General features: G+C 44.1%; 1 protein-coding gene across 4 annotated transcripts in view; it reads left to right on the top strand.

Annotated features, from left to right (window-relative positions):
- Positions 1-22,642, top strand: part of MYO5B (myosin VB) — a 143,816-nt gene that overhangs the window by 72,905 nt on the left and 48,269 nt on the right. For all 4 annotated transcript variants that reach the window (XM_051803659.1, XM_051803661.1, XM_051803660.1 and 1 more), the window contains exons 13-18: positions 1,615-1,737; positions 2,991-3,074; positions 7,797-7,946; positions 8,546-8,643; positions 13,273-13,359; positions 21,814-21,925. In XM_051803659.1, the coding sequence (XP_051659619.1) occupies positions 1,615-1,737; positions 2,991-3,074; positions 7,797-7,946; positions 8,546-8,643; positions 13,273-13,359; positions 21,814-21,925 (654 nt within the window). The remainder of the gene's footprint in view (positions 1-1,614; positions 1,738-2,990; positions 3,075-7,796; positions 7,947-8,545; positions 8,644-13,272; positions 13,360-21,813; positions 21,926-22,642) is intronic.

The raw sequence follows: 22,642 nt of genomic DNA on the forward strand, positions 1-22,642 counted from the left end.
TGAGTGGCTGCTGCATTTAATTCACCCCCCCTTACTGGGGATAGGCAGGAGATGCTTATCCCAGTGTCCAGAGCCCTTCTGGTGTGTTTTGGTTTGCTGTCATGAAATCAAAGGCTGCTTCAGAGCAGCGCTGAGAAGTATTCCTCAACTGTCTTGGGGTTTCCTTCTCGCTGTTTGCTGCCCCTATTTCCTCTGTCATTTTTCATATAAAGATCTATGTAAAGTCCCGATGGATGATCCAGAGCTCTGCCTGATGCTGCACAGTTATTCTGTGGTTTCTAGGCTTTTGTCCCATCCAATTTTAAATATTGCCTAACACTTCTCTTCCAGCTCTTCTCTTTTTCTAACCTAAATTATCCAGTCAGTCATTTTCTGTTAAAACTTGTGTGTGTATATGTGCCCTACTGGCAGTGATCCATGGGATGAACCCATCAGCTGTGGCTCTTCAGCCCTCAAGAGCAACAATTTCACTCCTTGTTTCCTTTGATTTTCAAGAATTTTGTTTTGTGTCGAGCTCGTTGGGCTAGAAAAGTACAAAATAAAATATATGTGCAGCTAGGTGCTTTCCTCGAACGCCCTTATGCTTTTCTGTAAAGTTTTTGGGCTTTTGGCTGGTTAGCAGAGAAGGACCTAAATATATCCTGGAAGAATGAGTCTATATGGGAAGTGTAATGATGTATTTAATTTTAGAAATCACAGCATATTTTTATATGCTGCTATACAGCTGTATGTGCTTAGAAAATAACCAAACAAAACAAAATTTCCCTGATCTTACAGTATATTGCATTAACTTAATTTTACCATTATTTAGTGGGTAAAAACTGCAGATGCTGGGGAGGATGGTAAGCTCAAGCATTCTTTAATTGTTAATGTGTGAACAGTAGCCCAGGTAGTGCTGTGAGGTGTTCTTTTAAGTCATTGCAGTTTTTTAGGATTTCTCCATTCTCTGCCCTATTCTACCAAAGCAATTTCTTGGGCAACACCTGATATCTTGCTGTACCGTGGCCAAATTTTTTCAAATTTTGCATCCTGATTTCAGTCTAAATAGAAGGCAGAGGGAGGGTTTGGTATCCAGGACATCCGTGGCACAGGAGATTTGGATGTGTGGGAAGGGGACATGGCAATCATTCGGCTGTGGCAGGACAGGTATGTGGGTCTGAAGTCCCAGCCCTGTGTGTAACTGGGGTTAAAACATCATGGGATTGGAATCCAAGTGATCCCAAAAAGGCAGAGATTTCTTATGAATTACGATTTTAGTGTTATTTAATTTTAGTATCTAAGAATTGTTATTGTACTGCTATTATTATTTCAAATGAGATAAACCAGAACTTCCCGCATGTTTTCTCAGGTGGCAGTTTCTGGAAGTATTCGTTCACCGAAAAGAGCACTAAAAAAATAATGCTGGTGCCTGAGTAACTAATGCAACTTAAGTGTAAAAATACTCCCTTAATCTTTGGGGTTTTTTTTCCTGCAAGAGCAGCTCTGGCTGTTGGAACAGAACCAGCATTTGGGGGTTTTTTTGCTGGCAGTGAAATTTTAGTGCGTTTGTCAGGAGTATACAAGAAAATAGAGTAGCACACGCTCCTAGAACTGGTCCATCTTCCCACCTTGCAGGTTCCCAGGGGCACTGACCAGAACTGGGCACAGAAGCTGTACGACCGCCACGGCTCCAGCCAGCACTTCCAGAAGCCCCGCATGTCCAACACCTCCTTCATCATCCTGCACTTCGCTGATAAGGTACCCAGGGCTGGAAACGGGAAGTGGCACGGAAGGGAAATAAACAGCCACGTGAGGGAAAATTAGTTCACAGCCCCAGAGAGCTGCTTTTCGGTGACAGGGGTGCCTGGGTGGCAGGTATCTTGGCTCGGTGCTCGAGTCTAGGTCAGCTCCGAGGACTTCAGCCTCAGAACTGTTGCTCTAAGCTGTAAATTGTCGTGGTTTCTAGAGGAGAGTAAAATCCTCTTTTTCAAAGCTGCGGCGAAATGAATTTCTGTAAGGGCAGCTTGACACAAAATGTATTGGAAAAGGGAATTAATTCTGAAGGGCAGGAGCTGAGAGTGTCAGTGAGGCACAGTGTGGGGAGGAGGTGAGAGGTGATCCTCTCTGATCCCACCTTTCTGAGGGAGAAGATGCCAACTGTGGAACTAAACTAAACTAAATCACAGTGTCTGGAGCTGTAGGGGCATCTCCATGGGCTCCAACTTCCTCAAAACCCTGATGTGACAGGCGTCACTCACAGCAAATGACAATCTCAAAAGCCTGCAGTTATCCCAAAGACCCATTTGTCGGGAAAAAAAAAAGACCAGGGATGTGTCTGAGGAGCCAGACAACAAGCAGGTGCTTTGCTGCCATGCAGGTGCTTCTCCTAACCAGATTTACCCTGGGTGTGAGAGACACTTTTCATGGCAAAGGTTGGTACTCACCTTTCCTTAGGCATTTGGTTTTGCACTTGTATCCCTCACAATTAATATCTCTCTGCAAGTTCCCCCCCCCCTTTTTTATTCTGTGGTCAGTTATTTCAGCCAACTTCAAATGTAAACAATGAAATTTTCTTCTGTCCTCTCTAAAGTATACTTTAAAGAATGTTTTTCTAAGTTCCTTTGCATCCCAACCCTCTGCAATTTCAAAAACTAAGAGACCTACAAGAGGCATAGCCAAGACATCTTTTGAGGTTTATTGATTAGCTTTCAAGAAGATGAGGAATGAACAAAAGAGCTTGTAGAGTTACTGATGAACTTTGCATTTTTTTTTCCCTCTGGTTTCCATACAGAGCAATTCAATGACTAAGAAAGAGTCTGCGTTTGAAGCAAGGGTTTTGCTTTTATTCAGATTCACTTCTGATTCAAAAGTGACCTTTAAATTCCAGTTGTTCTCCCCTTTCCCTCTCTCAGGTTTTTCGGGTGAACTCTGGATAGCAGGGGAGCGGTGGGAGCACCTTGTCCCTGTGTGGTTTGACTTTACCCTCTGAGCTTGCTTTTGTCTTCTGCTAGGTGGAATACCAGAGTGAGGGATTTCTGGAGAAGAACAGGGACACCGTGTATGAGGAGCAGATCAGCATCCTGAAAGCCAGCAAGGTAAAAGCAGTAAATCATGGCAGTGGTCCCGGTTGGAGCTAAATTGTGTGTTCCTGTGCCATGCCACAGGCATGTTGGGTATGTGAACATGTAACAGCAGCGAAAGAGGCAAATACATGGGATGTGGAGGAGGGAGGAAGGGGGTAGAGGAGAGTGCTGGGGGCTATAGTCACACCCATGTGTGGGTACGTGTGGTTATACATGTTCTTTCACCCTGGTGTTGGTATCCTGTCATCACAAAAATAATTTCCAAACCTGCTGATCCTCTTCTTTTTTGGTCACCAAGAACCAAAATTAGGAACAGCTAGTTACTGGGCATTGTATACCCCACTTAACTCTTGCTTGGAGCTCCCCACTCATCAGCTGGCACTGAAGGTGTTATAGAATCACAGAACGGTTTTGTTTGGAAGGGACATTAGAGATCATCTTGTTCCAACCCCCTGCCATGGGCAAGTATACCTTCCACTGGACTAGGTTGTTCAAAACTAAGCTGATCCTGGGGTTAAAAGCCATGGTCAGCAGTGTAATCTGTATATTGTGGGTAGCTTTGATGACCCTATCACCCTTCCATATGAAAATCGCTGTTTGTCTTAGCTGTAGTCCATCATACATGTCCCTGTGTCTTCTAATTACTTTAATAATTAGTATGCAAAAGATAGGGTTAACACACAACGCTGGAAATGTTACCCAAACTCTGAGGCATCCCAGCTGCTGTGGAGCTGTTTTACACCACTGCCAGTATACAGTTTTAACAAATCAGCTCATATTCGTGATCACGCTGCCACTCCTGTGTTACAAGATTTCGTGCCTCGTGCCTTTCTTCTCTTGAGTGTTGTACAAACAACTTGTCAACATCTCATTGCTTCAAGTGCCAGCAGGGGTGTATTGACTGACTTTGAATACCAGGTCTCCTGGTAAAGAGCATTCTGGCTCTCAGTGTTAAAAATCTCTGGTATTTCTGTGGGCTGGGGATTTGGTGGGATGTTGGAAGCAGAAGAGCAGTAGCCGTGGGGCTCTGCAGGCTTTGGTGTGGGTCCTGTCTGCAGTGAAAGGGCATTTGGCAATGGGCTTCAGGTTGAACACTTCACAGCTCTATGTATAAATTGAGCAGATTTTACACTGACTTCCAGTACCACACTCTTGTCTCCATGAGCACTTGGGGGGATTGGGTTAAAGGTGTCAATAGCACAGACATCTAAGGAATTTCAAATACTTGCTGTTCTAAAACCAGACCAAAAGTTCTTCCCTGCAGCCTTGAGTCTTTCATTGTCAATTAATGAGCTGAAACTTCATAGACAGCCTCATCCCTTCCAGGGGCAGCTTTTATTAAAGAGTTAGAATGAAAACCCAGCCCTGCAAAGTCCAACACCTACATCCTGCATCCAGAATAAAGGCTGCGTGACTTTGGGGCACTGCTGTCCCACCAAACCTTGTGCATGGTTTAAGGAAGGAATGTATCTGCTTTTCTACAAAACTTTTCAAAGCCTGCCACAGCATGGGCCAGTATGTTAAATTGGTTTTGGTTTTTTTTTGCATTACAGATTCTGGACCCCCCTGCATATTGCAAGCAAACGTGTCACATATCCAGACCTCCCTTTGTGCCACCCTCCCTTGGGTTTACTTCTGGCTGTCACCTTCCAAAGGCACCCTAAAGAAGGAGTGGGGTGAGGGGAGGTGGAGGAAATAGTGGTTTTAGAAGCATTTTAAGCAGGAGCTTGTTCCTGTCAAAGTTCTGAGATGAGGATGGGAAATTATTTGACTATTATCAGTGGCTTGCCCTGTGTCCCCACCAGGAATTCATATGAAGATGACAGAATGAGCAAATTTCTCATCCGTGGGGGTAGTTGTGAGACTAATAACTGTGAAGCTGGACGTTAATAATGCCCAAATCAAGATCTCTGCATGTTCAGGAAGCTTCTCAGGGCAAAATCTGGGCATGATTAGAGCTTATTAGAAATGCCGAGTAGCTTCCAGGAATAATTGATGCTGTATGATGAATTATTTAGCCAGTGCTGAACTTGCTGTTGAAATCAGTGCTGCAGAACTGGCAGTGTCTGGTAGGGATTTCTGTTTGACTTGGTTGCAGAGGAGAGATGTGGTCTATTGTTGTAGAGTGTTGGGGACCCTGGAACTCCCTCTGTGAAAATAAGAGATTTTTAAAAAATGGTGAAATAGGTCTCTCTGTCCTATACAGGGACTATAATATAACACCAGAGCAGGCTGGACTTTCATTTAATAGCTGAAAAAAACACCAAACTCTGCTCCTTGCAACTAGTTTGCTTGACCTAAAAAAACCCCAAACAAATCAAACCATAAAAAATTAATGTGAATCTCTTGGAACCCAAGATTTGAGTTTACCCATCCTGCAAACGAGGGTAATGGTCCTTGGGGTCAGGTGTTAGGACCTTGTGGCTTCACGGTGGCAGCTTTGTAGGCGACACCAACATTGCATTTGTGATCATGGAATCACAGAATGGTTTGGGTTGGAAGGGACCTTAAACACCATCTCGTTCCAAACCCCTGCCATGGGCAGGGACACCTTCCACTAGCCCAGGTTGCTCCAAGCCCTGTCCAGCCTGGCCTTGGACACTCCCAGGGATGGGTCAGCCACAGCTTCTCTGATCCAGCACAAAACACTCTCAAATGCACTTGGCTCTGAGAACATTTGGGACATAGTTTGAAGAATTTCTGCCTTTAAGCCATTTCTTTAGTGACATGGGGGCAGTGACTGTTATCAGCCTGTGCTTATGCTGTGCTGTCATGGGAAAAAGAGCAGCAGGAGCATCCTCACCTTCCTCCTGAAAAGCCTCTAAAAGCTGATGATCTGCTCTTGGTTTCCCTAACCCCTGTTTGCCAGCAGACTGTGTTATCCTGTTTTTTTGTTTGATTTTTTTTTTTTCCTCTTGACTGCCATGTGCCTCCCAGGGCTATAAACAAATAAAACCAATTTTCTTTTGCTGCAAAAAGCAACCTAGTCTCTCTGAACTGAAGAGAGTAGCAGTGGCAGTGCCGAGTCTGCTGCTTATATGTGCTAGTTTGATTAAAACTTAAATTTGTGCGGCAAAAGGCTGTGCTGTGAGGACTTTGTCCTCTCCTCAGGACCAGGCCTGTATACAGTATTCACTGCTTTCTTGTTTGTATTCCCACCAAATCTATGTGGAGGGCGAGGGGGAACACTCAGTTTAACACAGCAAGGACCTAAACACCTCTCCATCAACAACCACATCTCTGATGAAGCACTCCCACCAAGGCAGAACTGCCTTCTGCTAATTAGAATGCAATTAATGCCATCAACAGGACAGTGAAAGAAACTTTATAGAGCAGCTAATTAGTTCTGTTAGTGCTGGTCAGCTAAAGCAGTTGAGAGTTGATGTTCTTTGAATTAGGGAAATTGATTTGACTGCTGATGGAGAGGAGAGCATACAGGTATGCTGCATAGGTATTGTACTCCAGTTCCTTTGTAATTACAAATAATGCACTGATGGTTTTGGCTCTGCCAGTTGGGAAGGAGGGATCTGTCCTTCCTGCTTATCCCCCAGCACCTGTGGAATAGATCCTGGGCTGCTAAGGATGATCCCAGCGTTGCATTATGCGAGCTGAAAGCTCAGCTCTGAGATCCTTCTCCGGGAATAAGCAATGCTGTTATTGATTAGCAAGTGGATGGCACTTCCAGCTATGTGTTCAGAGGATGTTTCAAAATCCAAAATTACAGACAGGGGTTTTACCACATTGTGAAGTGTGAGATAGTGATGCAGAGCCCGTGTTGGATATCTCACAGTATCAAGCCTATGCCATCCAGACATCCCAAGTTTGCAGGAGTCAAAGCATCCAAGGCAGTGGCGTGTCATCCAAGTACAACAGCTCTCAGGATGTCTCTTTTTTGGGGATAGAGGGTCAGGCAAAGAAGGTGAGAGCCTTTGTTCTGGTAGGAGTTGAGTGAGCCCCAGAGATCAAAATAAAAACTGTGAGTATGAAGCAGATCCTTAGCAGGCACTGTCCTGGAGTCCAAGATGTGAAAATTTAACAGCCCTGCTAACCATGCCAGATTTAAGGTGGCTTGCTTAATATTCAAGTTCCCCAGTCTAATGCAAATTTGAATATCCTGCTCCTTAAATAAGAATAATTAAAAAAAGACATTAAGTGCATTTGCCAGCTCACCTGTTCTCCTGTTTATGAAGTGGAAATGTTGCTGCTGGCTTGCCAGAAACCCCAGACTTTAGGGATGCAAGGAGCCAAATGTGGTGCATCCAGGGCTGTGGAATGGTGTTCCTTGCTTGTTCAGCTGATAGGCAGGTAATTAGTGAGGAAGTGCTGGTGTATCTTTAATTGTTAGAGAAGCAAGGGTGCCTCTGAGGCCATGGTGGGACCTTCTCACATGGAGACCCCATTATTGGGGTGTGTGCTGTTCAGGCAGCATCCTTGATGAGGCCAGGGCTGGATGAGTATTCTGAAAACAAGCCCACAAAACTCAGGGGGTTTTGTGTCTTGACAAGACTTCAGCCTCTTTTTTTTGCACATTCAGGGTCTGATGAACTATGAGACAGAATGGCCAATGGTCCTGATGTAGGTTGTGTAGACAATGCTTCTTGCTTTCACTTTTCTTGCCCTTTTTCCCCTTCCAGGTTTAAGATGGGTAAAAAATGACCTGACCAACATGACTTGGGTGGGTTCATTCCCCAGTGAGCAGGTCCAGAGTTGCTCAAGTGTTGTTGTTTGTTTTAGTATCCAATGGTGGCAGACTTATTCCACGAAGAGAAGGGTGCTGTGCCTGTCACTCCCGTGGGAAAGGGAACATCCAAAATCAGCGTCCGTTCTGCCAGGCCAGCCATCAAAGCTGCCAACAAGGAGCACAAGAAAACAGTGGGACACCAGGTAATGTATGATTTGAGTGAGTCAGTCAACAACAGGGGAATCCAGTTAAGATCTTGTTGCCTCAGTTTGAGTCAGAGATAAATGAAAAGCTGTTGGGGATGGAAAGGCACTTTCCCACGACCCATGTTTGGCTGTTGCATTTTGGGTGACTTGTAGCAGTGTCTCTGGAAGAGGAGGCTTGAGTAGTTGTGACTGGAAGTAGTTGAGAAGTTTAAGGAGGGCGGAACCACTCTAGGATTCACTGGAATGTGTCCCACTGTACTGTGGAACTCATAAATTGAAACAATTTCAGAAAAAGAGCATTTTTCCCCTTGTGTGGACAGTCAGATGGTGCAACAAGGGCCCAGAGAAGTTGTGCTGTCTCCACCCTTGGAGATATTTCAGAGACCCAACTGTGTGGAATCCTGAGCAAACACTTGTTACTCATGAACCTTAAACTGGAAGTTCTCAACCCACCAGTTGCTGAATGTGCTGGGCAGGCGGGGGGAGGTTCACGCTGCGTCACATCCAGGGGCTGGTGCCCTGTGGCACCTGCCAGCTTGGGCTGCAGGGCTGCATCACCTTCCTCCCTCCTCAAAATGAGTGGCTTTTTCTTCCAGTTCCGCAATTCGCTGCATTTGCTGATGGAGACCCTGAATGCCACCACCCCACACTACGTGCGCTGCATCAAACCCAACGACGAGAAGCTGCCCTTTAAGTAAGTGGGCTTTCACATGAGCAAATATGTTCAGCTTTAGAGCAACAGAGTGTGCTTTGGGACCTTCCCCTTGCTAGGGACATTGCCCCCTCCTTGTAACATTGTTCCTGTAACTGGAAGGATGCAGGAGTATTTTGCTGGAGTCACTTTTTTGGGTTTCGTTATGTGCGTTTTGTGCCTGTGAAATGAAGACTAATTCAGGTTATAGTAATTCATAGATATACTCTGCTAATAATACTGAGCATCCTTGCTTTACAGTAATAGGGTCTTTGTACAATTTCTTCTTAGACTTGCTTTGATTTAAATAGTTACGGTTCTAAGCAGTGAAAAGGTGAAGAAATTAAAATGCAGAGAAAAGTAGTGGGCTTGCAAAATGAACAAAAATGTCTTGGTGCTTCCAAAATAAATGCGAAAAAAGTAAAGACATGACTTGTATCAACTTCAGGCAGGTTTCCAGGTGAGTGAACAGCTGAAACAAAAAGCCAGTCTTGATCTTCCTCTGTAGTTCAGAGACGTATCGTGAGCGGCAAGCGCTGTGATAAGAGAGCTTTTAGCCTTGCTTGACCTCTTGGTCGTGTCTTTGTACCCAGTTTTGTTCCCTTCAGCTCCAAAAGCCTTGTCTGTTAGCATGTAGCAGCCTCATAGATCATGTTGTGATGTCCTTTAAGGGCATAAACTGCAGGGGGTGACCTTTAAGAAAGCAGCTTATGATTGTAACCCATCAGCAGAGAGGCATTTCCCTCCAGCTGATCCAACGCAGGCTGAGGGCTCCCAGTGAGCGCAGTGCAACCTCAGGGTGCAGAGACGGCTCCAACAGTGTCCTGAGAGGAGGGTGAAGCACCTGTAAACAGGCTCACCTTTGGTCACAATGTGCTGGTGGAGATGTATCCACCAGGAAGCTTCCTGGCTTGACTCTTCTACCCCTGCAAACAGCAAAGTGAAGGGTATTAATGGTTAGAAGATGTTCAGACACGGGTTTATATTTAACTGATTCCTTAGATGATTAGTTATCAGCTCTGGGGAAGGCTGTGTTGGCTGCCTGTGCTGGGATGGCAGTTCCTGTAGTCTGTTGTATCTGTTTCATGTACCTTTTTGTAGGTACTGGAGATGCTTAGGGCCACACCTCAGTCTCCTGTTGCCTATTGCAGTGTTTTTCTATTTAAATGAAATTCAGAAGTAACACTTTGTGATTGATTGTCTTCTTTAGCTAAAACACAGAAGTATTTTCTGAATTGCTGTGGTGAAAGTGTCAAGGATGTTCCACGTGGTGAAATGTCTTCACCTTTCCAAAGGGTGTTTCCAGTACTCCATGTCCATACTCTACTATACTTTCAGCCCATCCATCTTCACTTCTTTACCTTTTAACTTTTCAATTCAGTTTTTCATGTGATGCTCAGGATACAGTTAATATAATTTCACAAATGTGTAAGCTCCTGATGGGGAAGGTGCAGTGATTGTCTGAATTAACTCAGTTGTACTTCTAAGCTGTTATGTGTAGCAAGTAATAAGAGGATAATTCTGCCAGTGTCTGCTGGCAGTTTAAGTGCTGGCTTGGTCTGATGTGATGTTCCCCGTCTGGTGAATGTCAGAGTTGTCCAAGCTCAGGGTTTTGAGAACAAAGGATAAACTAAAATAACACACAAGAATGGTTCTGGTTCAGGTGTCTCCTACTGGGGAGTTCTGCAAGAGATGATTTCCCTCCTCACCTGCCATGGATTGCTTAATTGACATGTGATCTGAGAATCTTGGTCAATATTGGTCTTGCTACCACCAGCTTGAAGAATTTGTATCCTGAGTTTGGCTTGAAGGAAGTCACAGAATCATTAAGGTTGGAAAAGCCCCTCCCAGACCATCAAGCCCAACCCGTGCCTGACCCCCACCTTGTCCCCCAGCGCCATGTCCAGTTGTTCCTTGGACACCTCCAGGGGTGGGGACTCCACCAACTCCCTGGGCAGCCCCTTCCAAGGCCTGACCACCCTTTCCATGAAGAAATTCCTTCTGATGACCAACCTGAACCTCCCCTGGCACAGCTTGAGGACGTTTCCCCTTGTCTTGTCCCTTGTTCCCTGGGAGCAGAGCCCGACTTCCCCTGGCTCCCCCCTCCTGTCAGGGAGTTGCAGAGCCAGAAGGTCCCCCCTGAGCCTCCTTTTCTCCAGGCTGAGTGCCCCCAACTCCCTCAGCTGCTCCTCATCAGATTTACCCTCTAAAGTCTATTTGCTTATAAGTAAAACTTGAGTCTGGAGAATACTGGGATGGCTGTAAAGGACTCTGTGTTTCAGAGCCACATGCTGGAAAATACACAGTGCTGGGAGGCATCTGTGAAGTGAAACACCAGTGGCACTGCTCCAGGTTAGCACTGAAGTGATATCTTGTAGCATGCAGAACACTCAGCATTATGTTTGTTGTTCAATGAGAAAACAAGTCTTCTCTTCCTAAAACATAACATTTTTCAACTCACAGGAGCATTGCATTTTTTTGCTAAAATGAGGTGTTTGTCCTGGAGAAGAGAAAGGACCTGATAGCAGCCTTTCAGTGCTTACAGGGGCTACCAAGAGGACAAACCCTTGCTCTTAACAGTGGTGTGCAGTGGGAGGACAGGAGTCAATGGCCCCAAATTGACACGAGAGGTTCAGAATGGGGATGGGTAAACATGTTTTTTTCTCCCTGAGGACAGTCTATCGATGGAACAGTCTGCCCAGAGGGATTGTGCAACTTCCATCTTCAGAGGTTTTCAGCTTCTGATGGGTTAAAGCCCTGAGCTATGGGTCTGCCCCCGTAGCTTTTAAACACAGGAGGTTGATTTCCTCAGGTTTCTTGCACCCTGCATTACTTCCATTCCTACTTTACAGCTTGGTGAAAACATAAGATCTATAATGAGGGTGAAGGGTGTTAGGCTTCCATCCTGGAGGAAACGTTGGCACCATGCAGTGATATTTGCTGCATCTGGCTGCAGGCTGTGTCTGAGGTTAATCCCTAATGGAGAAGACCTTAAAAGGCAGATGTGCAAGGGGAATGCCTGACTTCAGGTTGTTCCTTTGTCAATTTTCCTTTTAAATTCTGTTTCAGGCAGGGTTTGTGATCTTTTACTTGGGTTTCCAGGCCAAAAGCAACCTTCTACCAGTTGCTTCTACCTGCCATGGCAAGGAAAAGAGGTTTTTAATAGTGCGTGTGGTCCCACTTTGAAGCTCTTTATTTCAGTGTTAGCCCATAGCTGGAGTTTTTGCAGATAGACAACTGCAGCCTCTCTGGTTACTGCATTTCACCTTCTCTGAGCAGGGCTTGTCTGCTTTGGAGAGAGTTTCCCTTGTGTACGACGTAGATTGCCCTGGGATCTTCCAGGTCTGAAGCTTCCCCGTCGATCTGCCAGGCCTGTTTATTATTTATTGTTATGGAAATTGTACCCTTGTGGTTTCTTCCTTGAAGTGAGTGACAGCCCAGACTTGATTTTTCACCCTACGCAGTGTTTGTGGTGTTGCAGTGAATAACTTGCTGGTAGTCTTGACAGGTCCAGGGAATTTAAAAAAGCACAGAGAAGAAGAGAAGCATTTTCCATTCTGCTTTTGTACTGCAGAGACCAGGCAGAATTATTCATGTAGCCTTGACTTGTGGGTGTAAATATTTTGGGCTTCCAGGGAGAGACAAGCAGATACCTGAGAAGCTTTTGCTTCTCACCCTTGCTGTGGAAACCTCACACAGCTGTGTACATCTGCACTGTATGAGTCCAAGCTTGATCCAAGGAACTCTTCCAGGATCTTCCAGGGCTGAAGAGCTGGGACCAATTTGTGCATTCTGTGTTGGGGTGGAAGGAGGGAGCAGCAATGGAGGACACTGGTACCTGGACTCACTCTGTGCAAAGGTAGACTGATCTGGGAGTGGGCTCATGCCAGGAACCAGAGAGAGCACAGCCCGGGTATTCAGCTGGAAGTTGTCATGAAGTTTTTTGGCACAAATTGCTGATGGAAATGAGATGCCAGTGGTAAGGGATGATGCCAGCTAAAAAGAGGAGGGCAGAAACCCCTTGCATTAGTCAGGAACCCCTCGATGTTAGTCAGGAGCATGAGCACCACTGTTCTTGGTAAACGTAGTCTGTAAATCCATGGGACCTGGTTTTGGTATGGAGTTGAATATATCAGACTTATTTTGCTGTTGAACTTGATTTCTGGACCTTATAACTGCAGAAGTAGTACTGTCTGGTTCATCAGGCAGCTTGAGGTGGGGTAGCCTGTTCCCTTCTGTATTGTAATTGTATTGCTTTACAAAGCTGGGTAGATTATGGCTGTAGGGACTAATTAATTGCAGCAGACTGTCATCTTATCCCAAGAAAACCCCTAGAGATTGATAGCAGGGTGGTAGCAAAGCCTGTTATGCTTGAAAAGTACAGCAACTTGTGACATGGAGAGGAAATGTGTGACATCTGTGCAGTGTGTTCCCAAAGCAAGGCATGGGTTATACTAGGACTTGTGAGGGAATGGCTCTGGACTAAAAAGTACAGAAGATGGTTTTATTCAACCCCTACTCTAATGATGAGAGCTGAAGACAATTCCTGTCTCTGCAAGAGTTGCTATCAGGTGGGTTGAAAGCGTGGGTTCCTTTTCGCTGTGTTAATGTCTATCCTAAATATAATTGCAGATTTGATCCAAAGAGGGCAGTGCAGCAGCTGAGAGCCTGTGGAGTGCTGGAGACCGTCCGGATCAGTGCAGCTGGATTCCCATCCAGGTACTGGGCTGGGAGTTTGCTGGGGTGTTGTGCTGCTGGTGTGATTTACTCAGCAAGTTCCTTATCCCGCATCCTTGGAAGTGTTGAAGGCCAGGTTGGACAAGGCTTGGAGCAACCTGGGTTAGTGGAAGGTGTCTGCCCATGGCAGGGGAGTGGAACAAGATGAGCTTTAAAGTCCCTTCCAAACTATTCTGTGATTACCTGAGGCGAAAGAGAGAGAGAAGGACACACTGGTGTTTTCAGGACAAACAGTGTTTATTTAGATTGGTTTGTATCCAGGGTAGATTTTCTCCTTTTTGTATTTTTTTTTTTTTCTTTACGGTTTGCCAAACTCCCATTAGGTCCTGAGTTCCTCAAATCTAAGAGATTCATTATCAGGCAAAGAGCTGCAAAGTGAGGCTGACAGAGGGTGTGTTGTGCTGTGCCCAGTGTTTCAGCTGGTGCTTTCAGTTTGGTCCTGAGATGTAATTTGATGTGGTGAAATACCTGAAAAAGCTGATGCCTGGCAGATAAAGGAATCCAGCTCTGATCCCAAATGGAGGTGGACATCAAGTATCAAAACAACAGCTTTGTATCCTCTGCACCCATCTTGCCTGGAAGCAAGCATTGCCCTAGAGGACTTCTTCCCTGCTTGCCTGAAGCTCCTTCCACTGTTCAATTTACTTTCCTTTGTGAGTTTTTTTTTTCCTGGCATCAGACAGCTGTTGCAATTGTCATTTCAGAAAAAAAAAAAAAGATTGTACTTGCAGAGAAAGAAAATAAGGGTTGTAAATTATTACCATAGACTTCCACACTGCACATCCAAAGCATGCGAGGCTTCAAAATCTTGCATCATAAAAAGGAAGGGTTATGGTTGGTGTGGCTCTTGCTGATTGTGTGATATAAAATTCAAAAGAGGTTTTTAAGGCATAATAAATCAGGAAACATAAACTATAAATAAGCCCTGAAGATGACAAGGGCAAATAATTCTAAAAATGCATCAATTGCGTTTTAGTGCCAAGCAGCTTTGTGTTCATGTCAGCAAAGCCATCAGCCTTTTTATATGGGACAAAGAAGTTATAAATATGCTCAGTGAAGAGTTGGCTGAGCGTGGTGATGTGCACCATGAGAAACTCCCTGCCCTGGACTCTGGGGAGGACTCTGCTGCTCTCATCTCCTGCAAAGCTGCAAAGACCTTCTGGCAATTGATGGCGCTTGTCTGCACGTTGAGATCAGATGGCTCTGCTGCACTTCTCCTGTGTTGGCCAGTGACCTCCATGGACAGACAAAATCTGGTGATGGGCTTCTTCTTGACCAGCTGAGCCCAAATACTTAAGGAGGAAAAAAGGAAAAAAGAAGAAGAAATTTTTCATAGAAACCAGTTCCTCTCTTTCCTCTGCCAATGTGGAAGGGTGGCAGAGGTATGTGGAGATTTAGGTCCTCACTATGGGGGTCTGACCCTGTTAGAAAATCCAGAATCACCTTTGGGTCTTATCTCAGACATCTCGAAGGTACTTGTGGAAGTAACTAGTAAAAAGTTGCTCCTAAGTTTCATGATCTCTAAGCCACAGTGAGGAATTAAAAACCAGCCCATGGGTCATCTTTTATTATTATTTTTGTTGCAGGGCCAAATCTGTCTGTCCTCTTGCAGTGAAAGCCCTAAAGCAATGAAAAAGCTGGGGTTTTTTACATGGAAAAGGCCACTGGAAGGCAGCTCTGTGCTAAGCAAGCAGTCACACTCCCCAGTGCAGGTTTGGGGAGCTCTAACTTGAGGGTTGTCCATGAGTTTTGCTACTGGTCTTTTCACAGCTTCAGGGATACCCTGTTCCTCTCCATTCATAACTATACTACAGACTTCTATCCTTTTTCTACTCATCTAGCTGCAGTTTAGACCCTACAGCACTAAAATCAATGTATAATTAGTAACTGTGGAGGGGGAAAGGAGGGGAGAAACCACTGCAGATCCTGGAGACCAGCCAGGATCTATTTACAGCAAATAATTGATTGTTGCAAAGACCCCTCCACCCTGAAAAACTCAAAAGTGATGCTCTCAGCTCTGCTTGCGTGCTTTTGGTTATGAGATCTTTTCCAGGACACTGAGAATATATAACTCTTCAATCACTGCAACTTGTCATCTCTTGTTCTTCATGCCGGGGGGGGGGGGGGAAGTGTAAATTCCTATTTCAGCCTTTTAGAATGACCTTCTCCAGTGTTTGTGATGCTTCAAGGACAGATTTTTTCGTGTATTTTAATGTTTCTAGAAGATAATTGTATATAGGAACAGCTCTGCACTAAATAAAATACTCACTTTGGGCTTTGGTAGCTCTTCACCCTCATTGGTCATAAAATTCCAGTCTTGAAAATCCAGACCCAGGAGCTGGACAACATCCTTGAAGGACTGTGAATAATCTGTGTATTTGAATTGGCTTTATAAACCAGCTTGGGAAAAGGTGCTTCAACAGGATCCTATTTTGTGGGAAATAGTTGCTTCTGCATTTTTATGTGCCATCTGTAAGTGAGCGTTGATTATTCCTCTGTATTTCCTTATATTTTGAGATAAATCGATTTATATTGTTTGATTAATGATAAAACCAAAAAGGAGAGTCATTGCTTTAAATTTAAATCCCATGTGAAGGCTCTAAACTTAAACCACTTTAAAATAATAAGAGAAAACTTGATCTTTGTGAGTTTTGTTTCACTTCAGTGTAAGCAATTTACCTTTAAAGCAATAGGGAATTTTCAAATTTGTTTATCTCAATCTAAGTTTTATTTCAGAAGCTGTAGAAAATGTTTACTTTCATCCTGTAGAGCTTACATCTGAATATTTTCCATCATACTGTTACAAGTGTAGCTTTTGAGAGTGATGTGGCTTTGGGTCAGAGATTCTGGATAAAGACACCTTCTGCTCCAATTTCACATCAACTCCTTCATGGGTTGAAGAATTCAATGTTTTGAGTCTTTAATAATTTTTTTTTTTTTTTTTACCTTTAGGAAAACAAATAATTTTTTAATGTAGGTTGTAGTTCCTCAGCCCATGTGAGTCACTGGAAGATGAAGCCATGTGCTCCCCACTTCACTTGCACCTGGTTTTATTTTATCATTTCCATGGTGCACTGCACTCTGCCTCTGTCTCAAGTAAATTGAAAATGTATCATTTGGTTTGAAATGCTGCACAGCAGTTAAGAAATTTATTTGTTAGCATGTACATAAATGGCTGTGATGAATGGGCTGTCTGAGGTGTGCAGATAGTAAATCTATCATCAGCTTCCCAGGGTAAAGCGTGGAAGATGTCTCTATGCTATACAACCATTCATCTTCTTTATAGAAACTGGCTGCATAAAGATGAGTCTGTAGAGAATTAATTGGTGTGGATCTCCATGAATCACAAAATACTCTCTAAAATAAGTTTTTAACTTGCGTTTTATCAAAACTCTACATTTTTCTTCTTGCTGGTTCTGGTGGTTTCCAGTCAGTGCTCCAGCAGTGACAGTCTCCCTCTGTGCCATCACTCTGAATAACCTCACTACTGCTGCCTCTCTGAAATACTGTTGTTGTAATTGTTATGTATTTATAGTTTAAGTATTCTTGGCATTTGGCTGCTTCCCCTGGTCCCTGAATCTGACTGTCAGATGCAGCATTTTTGTATCAATTCAGTGTGAAATCCCAGCTGCTAAACTCCATAAACATTAAACATTTATAATTGAAATCTATCATGGGCATCCTTGGATATAGAGGGTTTTTTTTAATATAATGTGCCTTTAGCTGTCGTTTCAAAGTAACAAAACCTATAAATGACTGTGGCTACCAGCAGTTCTGGTTGCCCACTCCCAAAAAAAGGTGTAATGTGTAAATGGAGGGGTTTTTCCCCTCCTTGTTCTTCTCTTTGAATATATTCCAGCTAATTTCAAGCCAGGCCAGCCTGCATGTTTTAGAGCTAATTGAAAGGCAAATCTGTTCTGCTGCAGTAAACAAGACAAGCGAAATTTTCTCCCCGAACCACAGTTTTAAAAATAATTTCGTGTCAAATCTTGGCTGAGAGATTCAACCTGCATCCCCCTAAAGAGGCTTTGGATCCTATGGAAAGATCACTGTAGTCCAGCTCCTCACTGCTTAAAATTTTGGCCCATTCAGTGGAAGGTACCACGTGGTGCTGGCAGGGTTTCTTACACAAAAGGGATTGCTCAGCACATGGGATGGTCTTGGGTGATGGGGTTAATTACTTTAGTTACCCTGAATGGAAACATTTTACATTAAGTTATTTTAGGCTACCAAAAGAAAACCATAATATGGTTAAGAGTTTGAAGCTTTGCTGACTTATTATACTCCTTTCAGCTCTTAATTCAGCACACAGCTGACATAACACTGCTGTAATCACCCTGAAACAATGAGTTGGAGATATTTTGGGCAGTTGCTGACTGCTTGCAGAGATGCTTTTCAGAGGCTTCCTTAGAGTGTCACGCCTGGTTTCTTACACAAACCCTGCCTTTAATTTGAGGTTGTAATAAACCCAGCTTGGCTCTGCAGCAGAGGGGCTGTGCTTGGGTTCATAACCCCTTGATTTGGGGCAGGAGCAGCCCCTTTGCTCTGTACCTTGTAGTTTTCTATAAAACATCCCAATCTTGTTCTTTAAAATACAGAAAAAAGAATAAATTTGTTTAATAAAAATTAAAATAAATAAAAACAAAAATTAATAAAACTAAAATTAATTTGTGATGTGTGTTATGGCTTATTCCTTCTTTATAATTCCTGTAAAATGACAAAGAAATTGCTGGGATGACCAAGCTTCCTGCTCCCGGCCAAGCCCTTGAGCATCCTCCTTGCTGCTGGAGCCCGGAGAGGACTTTTTTCCACAGGCATAAGTTATTTTCCTGTATCCTTCCATTCCTTTTATTGCCTTTTCCCCTTAGTGACCTGTGCTAACTTCAAAGCAAAACGTAGATGTTTGAGGTTTGGTTGTGCTTGATCTCAGTCCCAAAATTATTCTTTTTTACCTTGGGAAAGTTTGAGAAGCATCTGTCCAGTTCTTCATGTCTCCTTCTTCGTCTTTCTCAGCTGTGCAGGTATAAAAATCCTCCTAATTCCAGCTCTTTCTCTACACTACTTATCTGGATCTTATAACTTGACAATTATATGGAATTGTGTTTATTCAGTGGCCTTTGGTGGTTTCCAGGTCCCAGCACTGAGCCATGCCCATGCTGTGTGTTGCGTGGCAGCATCCTGAAAACCTGTGATCTGCATTTTTTTATTTAATACCTGTCAGCAAGTTGAACTGAAGTGTAACCTTCCCATAATGTCTCCCAGCCTGCTAAGCTGTGGGGTGACATGGCACATCCTTTGTCCCCGACTGGGAATCAGTGAGTGGTTTAGCAGGTGAGAGACAAGTTTTCTTCTTTTTCTTTTTTTTTCCTGAAAATGAAAGTGTTGAACCTACAGAAGAGACATATTTGTGTGCAGAAGAATAATTTAAAGTGAGCTTCAGTATTTCTGCACCGGTGAGCTCTCCCTTGCAGGGGTGGGGGATCATGTTTGCTTCTCCCGAAGCACGTTGTTGTAAGGAAATATTATACAGCTTTGAGCCTCAAGAGGTTCAGTGAGGCATGTTACATTAAACCTGAGTGCTTTAATTGTTCCTTTCTCCGGGGAGGATCCTGTAACAGCACCTATGAGCCCCTGCAGCTTTCTTTTGCTTGTGAACTGGGATGGCAAATATTCCAGCGAAACTCCTGATGGACCAGCTGAGCCCCAGCCAGGCATGGATTTTGTGTTGATACTCCATGGACAATAGCACAAGCAGTGTTATCTCAGGGCTGTCATCTCCTGCTGAATCATCAAGGATGGTGAGAGCATGAGTTCTGTGCTGTGGATGTGCAGCACTGGGCTGGGAACCTTTGGGAGATGTGAATAGAGGACTGTGGATGCCACCAGCCCAGATAAACACCTGGGCAGCAATCACTGAGTGTATTCCCTGCCACTTCCAATATCTCATGTGAGATTTACTCCTAAAAAGTGAGTCATTTATGTTCAAGATGGACTCAAATGGAAACACGTGGAAAATCAGTTTTTGCCACGTTGTGAAATGAGAGCGACGGGCTCCTAAGAAAGACCCATTATGTAGTGACTTATGATCTATTTTTAAAGAATTCCTGCAGGTGCCTGACTCCTGCTTGAGAGTGGCTGTGGGATCTCCCTCTCTTTCTCAATGCTGGAAGATGATGGATTTTGCTTTCTGCCCAGCTTGGACCTGTGCCCTCGGTTTCTGGTGTTGCCTCTTCACCATCTGCTCTTACTGGAGGAGCCTGGGTGGCACCTGTAGGATGATTTTTTTCGGCAAATAGCAGCAGTTCATAATATCAGCACCTAAACTGACTCTTTTTTTCCCTGATCAAGCTCTCCCTGGCTCAAGCAATACCTCAGCCAGGCAGGATGTCTCCAGCATCGTGTGCTTGACTGGGTGCCTTGGGCACTGCATGCTCTGCTTCTCCTCTCAGGTTTGATTTGGAGCTGTGTAAACCTCAGACGTGCTTAAAATGAAAATGGGTTTTATTTGCACAAAGCAAAGTGGGAAATGTAATTATAAAACCGAGGCACTGGGAAAGCAAAGAGAAAGCGAGTTCAGGCTTAAACCCTACAGGACACAAAGCTCATAGTCTTGCATAATCTTTGTGTTCAGTTTTCATCCCAGAGAGAGCTCCTCATAGCTGGTATCTTAGTTTTTTTGTTGACAATCCAGTACTTTTGGTCATTTGAAGGTGGGATGGGGATTAAATCAGCGCTAAATCTGGATGCTCCAGAACTAATTTGAGCAATCCGAATATTGGAAATCCTCTCACGACAATTTCCCTCATTCTTCTGTCTCCAGGAGCTCTCCACCTTACCTTTGGCTTCAGGTGCAGTACAGAGCATTCCCTAGTTTTTGCCAGTCCCATGTTCTTTGCCAGTTGTGTCCATGCAGGAGTTGCATGTCGCTTCCCAGTCCTTATCAGTCCATTTTTTTTCCCTTTTTCTCCATTCTGTTTGCAAACACTTTATTCTACTGTACTCTTTCAACTAGACTATCGCTTTTAATCAGGCTGGCTTTCCTCCCCCAGTTGCATTTTCTGAAGTGACGTGAAACTGTGTTGGTCGTGTATTTTGAAATAAGCAATATGCCTGTCTAAGTAAATACTCCATCTTCCAATCTTCAAGATGTTTCATGAGAGGTATCTGCAGCTGATAGCTGATGATTGTGCAGAGGTCCTTTGTTTTATGGAGTGTTTTATAGAGCTGGCAGCCTTGGCTGCTCGGGTGGTGTGGTGTCTCGCCCAGCCCCACCACTGCAGACTAGCCAAGGGTAAGGACCTACCACGAGCATCACTCTGGGCATTTACAATTTATTTTTCCTTTCCGCCCGCTCCTCTCTTAATCTCTGGAAGTGGAAAATTAGGAAGAATTTAGTGTAATGACACAAAAAATACAGGCGTTTATGGGGCTGCTGGGTGCAGGAGGTGTTTATAGCAGCTCTTCATGCAGTGTGTTCTCATCCTGGCTGCCACAGCATCCATGTGGGTGAGGATCAGGCTCACAGGTGGTTGAGTAAGGGCAGGAACCAAATTCTCTGCAATTCTTTCCAGTCTCCCTTTGATGTTTGTTATTTTTTTAAAATAACAATGACCGCTCTGGACATCACTGGAAAAGCCTAATGTTTTAATTAAAAACTCAGGTTTTGAGGGCATTTATAACTCACTATGTTAAATTACAGAAGACTGAAACTTGGCAGATGCTGAAGCAATTTCAGGATCCCAGTCTGCAGGCTCTACATCTAACAGGAGCAGCAGGAGATGTTATTTCCTAGCAGTAGGATGCAGTGCTCTAATTCCTTCAATTAGTGTTGCCTGTTTGGAAGCTTCGCTGCTGGTGACAGTGAGGCATCTTCCAAGGGGCTGGCTTTGTCTTTTCAGCATCAAAAGATTTTATGTTTGTTTCTAGGGCCTATATCACAGACCTCAAGGTGGAGCAGTTAATGAATTAATTTGTTGTAATCAACATTCAGCAAAATTTGGAAACACAAAATAAAAAAGCACATCTTTTTAATTCATTCTCCGTGACTACCAAGATTGCTTTTTTTCGGTCAGTCAGAACATACATGATTTCTCCAAAATTATCATCTCCTTCCTGAAGGGAACGGAGTTGTTGCATTTGAGTGGTAAAGTGCAGCAGACTGGGAAGCACATCAGGAGGACTGAAAACAAGGTGATCTGTGGCCTTTCTGTTCCAGGCTAGAAAGGCCCTGATAAGGTCATTCAGTGACTGAGAGTGAGGGTGAGGTTGAGGGTGACCAAGCTCCTTTCAGGTGTCTTTGATCCATTCTGTGGGTAGTGGTGAGAGATCCCCCAAAATATGAGCTTCATGTTTTGACTCACCTATGACTCCAAACGCTTTATTTTAGGGAAATATCGCCAAGCATGCAGACTAATCCAGTGCATGCCTTGCTTTCAGGTGGTCCTACCACGACTTTTTAAAGAGGTATCGTGTGCTTATGAAGAAGACAGACCTCGCTAAGAACGACAAGAAGCAGATCTGTAAGACCCTGTTGGAAGACCTCATTAAGGTGAGCTGGGACCAGATCTTTGGCAGTGATTTTAACAGCGCAGAAGTTGGTGGCCTTCGTGTGATCTGAAGTTGCTGCTCCTGCTCCAGCTTCACCTGCTGCTTGTGCAGGTGCTTCTTCATCCCGGGCAGCCTGGGGATTTTTCCAAAATGAGATAATCTTGCAAGGAGGCAGAGGGAGCAAGCGTGACATGGGATCTCATGGTTGTGGGCAAGATGCACGAACCATTCCAGTGCTGGTGAAGTTCTGAGTTTGCTGTCACTGGCTGGACATGATCAACTGGCCACTTTTTAAAAATGTGACATCCCGACCCCTCCTTCTGTTTTTGGCTAGCCATAGCTGGAGCATGTGTTAGAGCTCCAGCTTGGGACAACATCATGAACCTTAATGAATCATTAAATTACTCTTTGCCTTAACGAGTAAGAGAAAAGTGCAGTAAATGCCTTATCTTGACGTATGGGAGACTTGTAATAGCCCTATGTGGAAAAAGCATCCCATAGATTGGGATTCTTTTCCCATAAGCAAATTGGAAGTTTTTCCCCCCTCTCCTTACCAAAACCTTGCTGCTCCTCCGTGCTTTATTTTTAAATAGCAAATGTGCACGCAGAGGTTTCTTGCTGTTGGGTAGCCCCGAATTTGCACAACACCTTAGCCAGTTTTTAATGTTTGATCTCTTGTTTTCCTGTGGTTTTTGAGGAGTGTACCTAACTGGGTTCC

Source organism: Manacus candei, unplaced genomic scaffold (genome assembly GCF_025592945.1).
Source record: "Manacus candei isolate 608988 ecotype Guabito, Panama unplaced genomic scaffold, ASM2559294v1 h1tg000059l, whole genome shotgun sequence".
NCBI lineage: Eukaryota > Metazoa > Chordata > Aves > Passeriformes > Pipridae > Manacus > Manacus candei.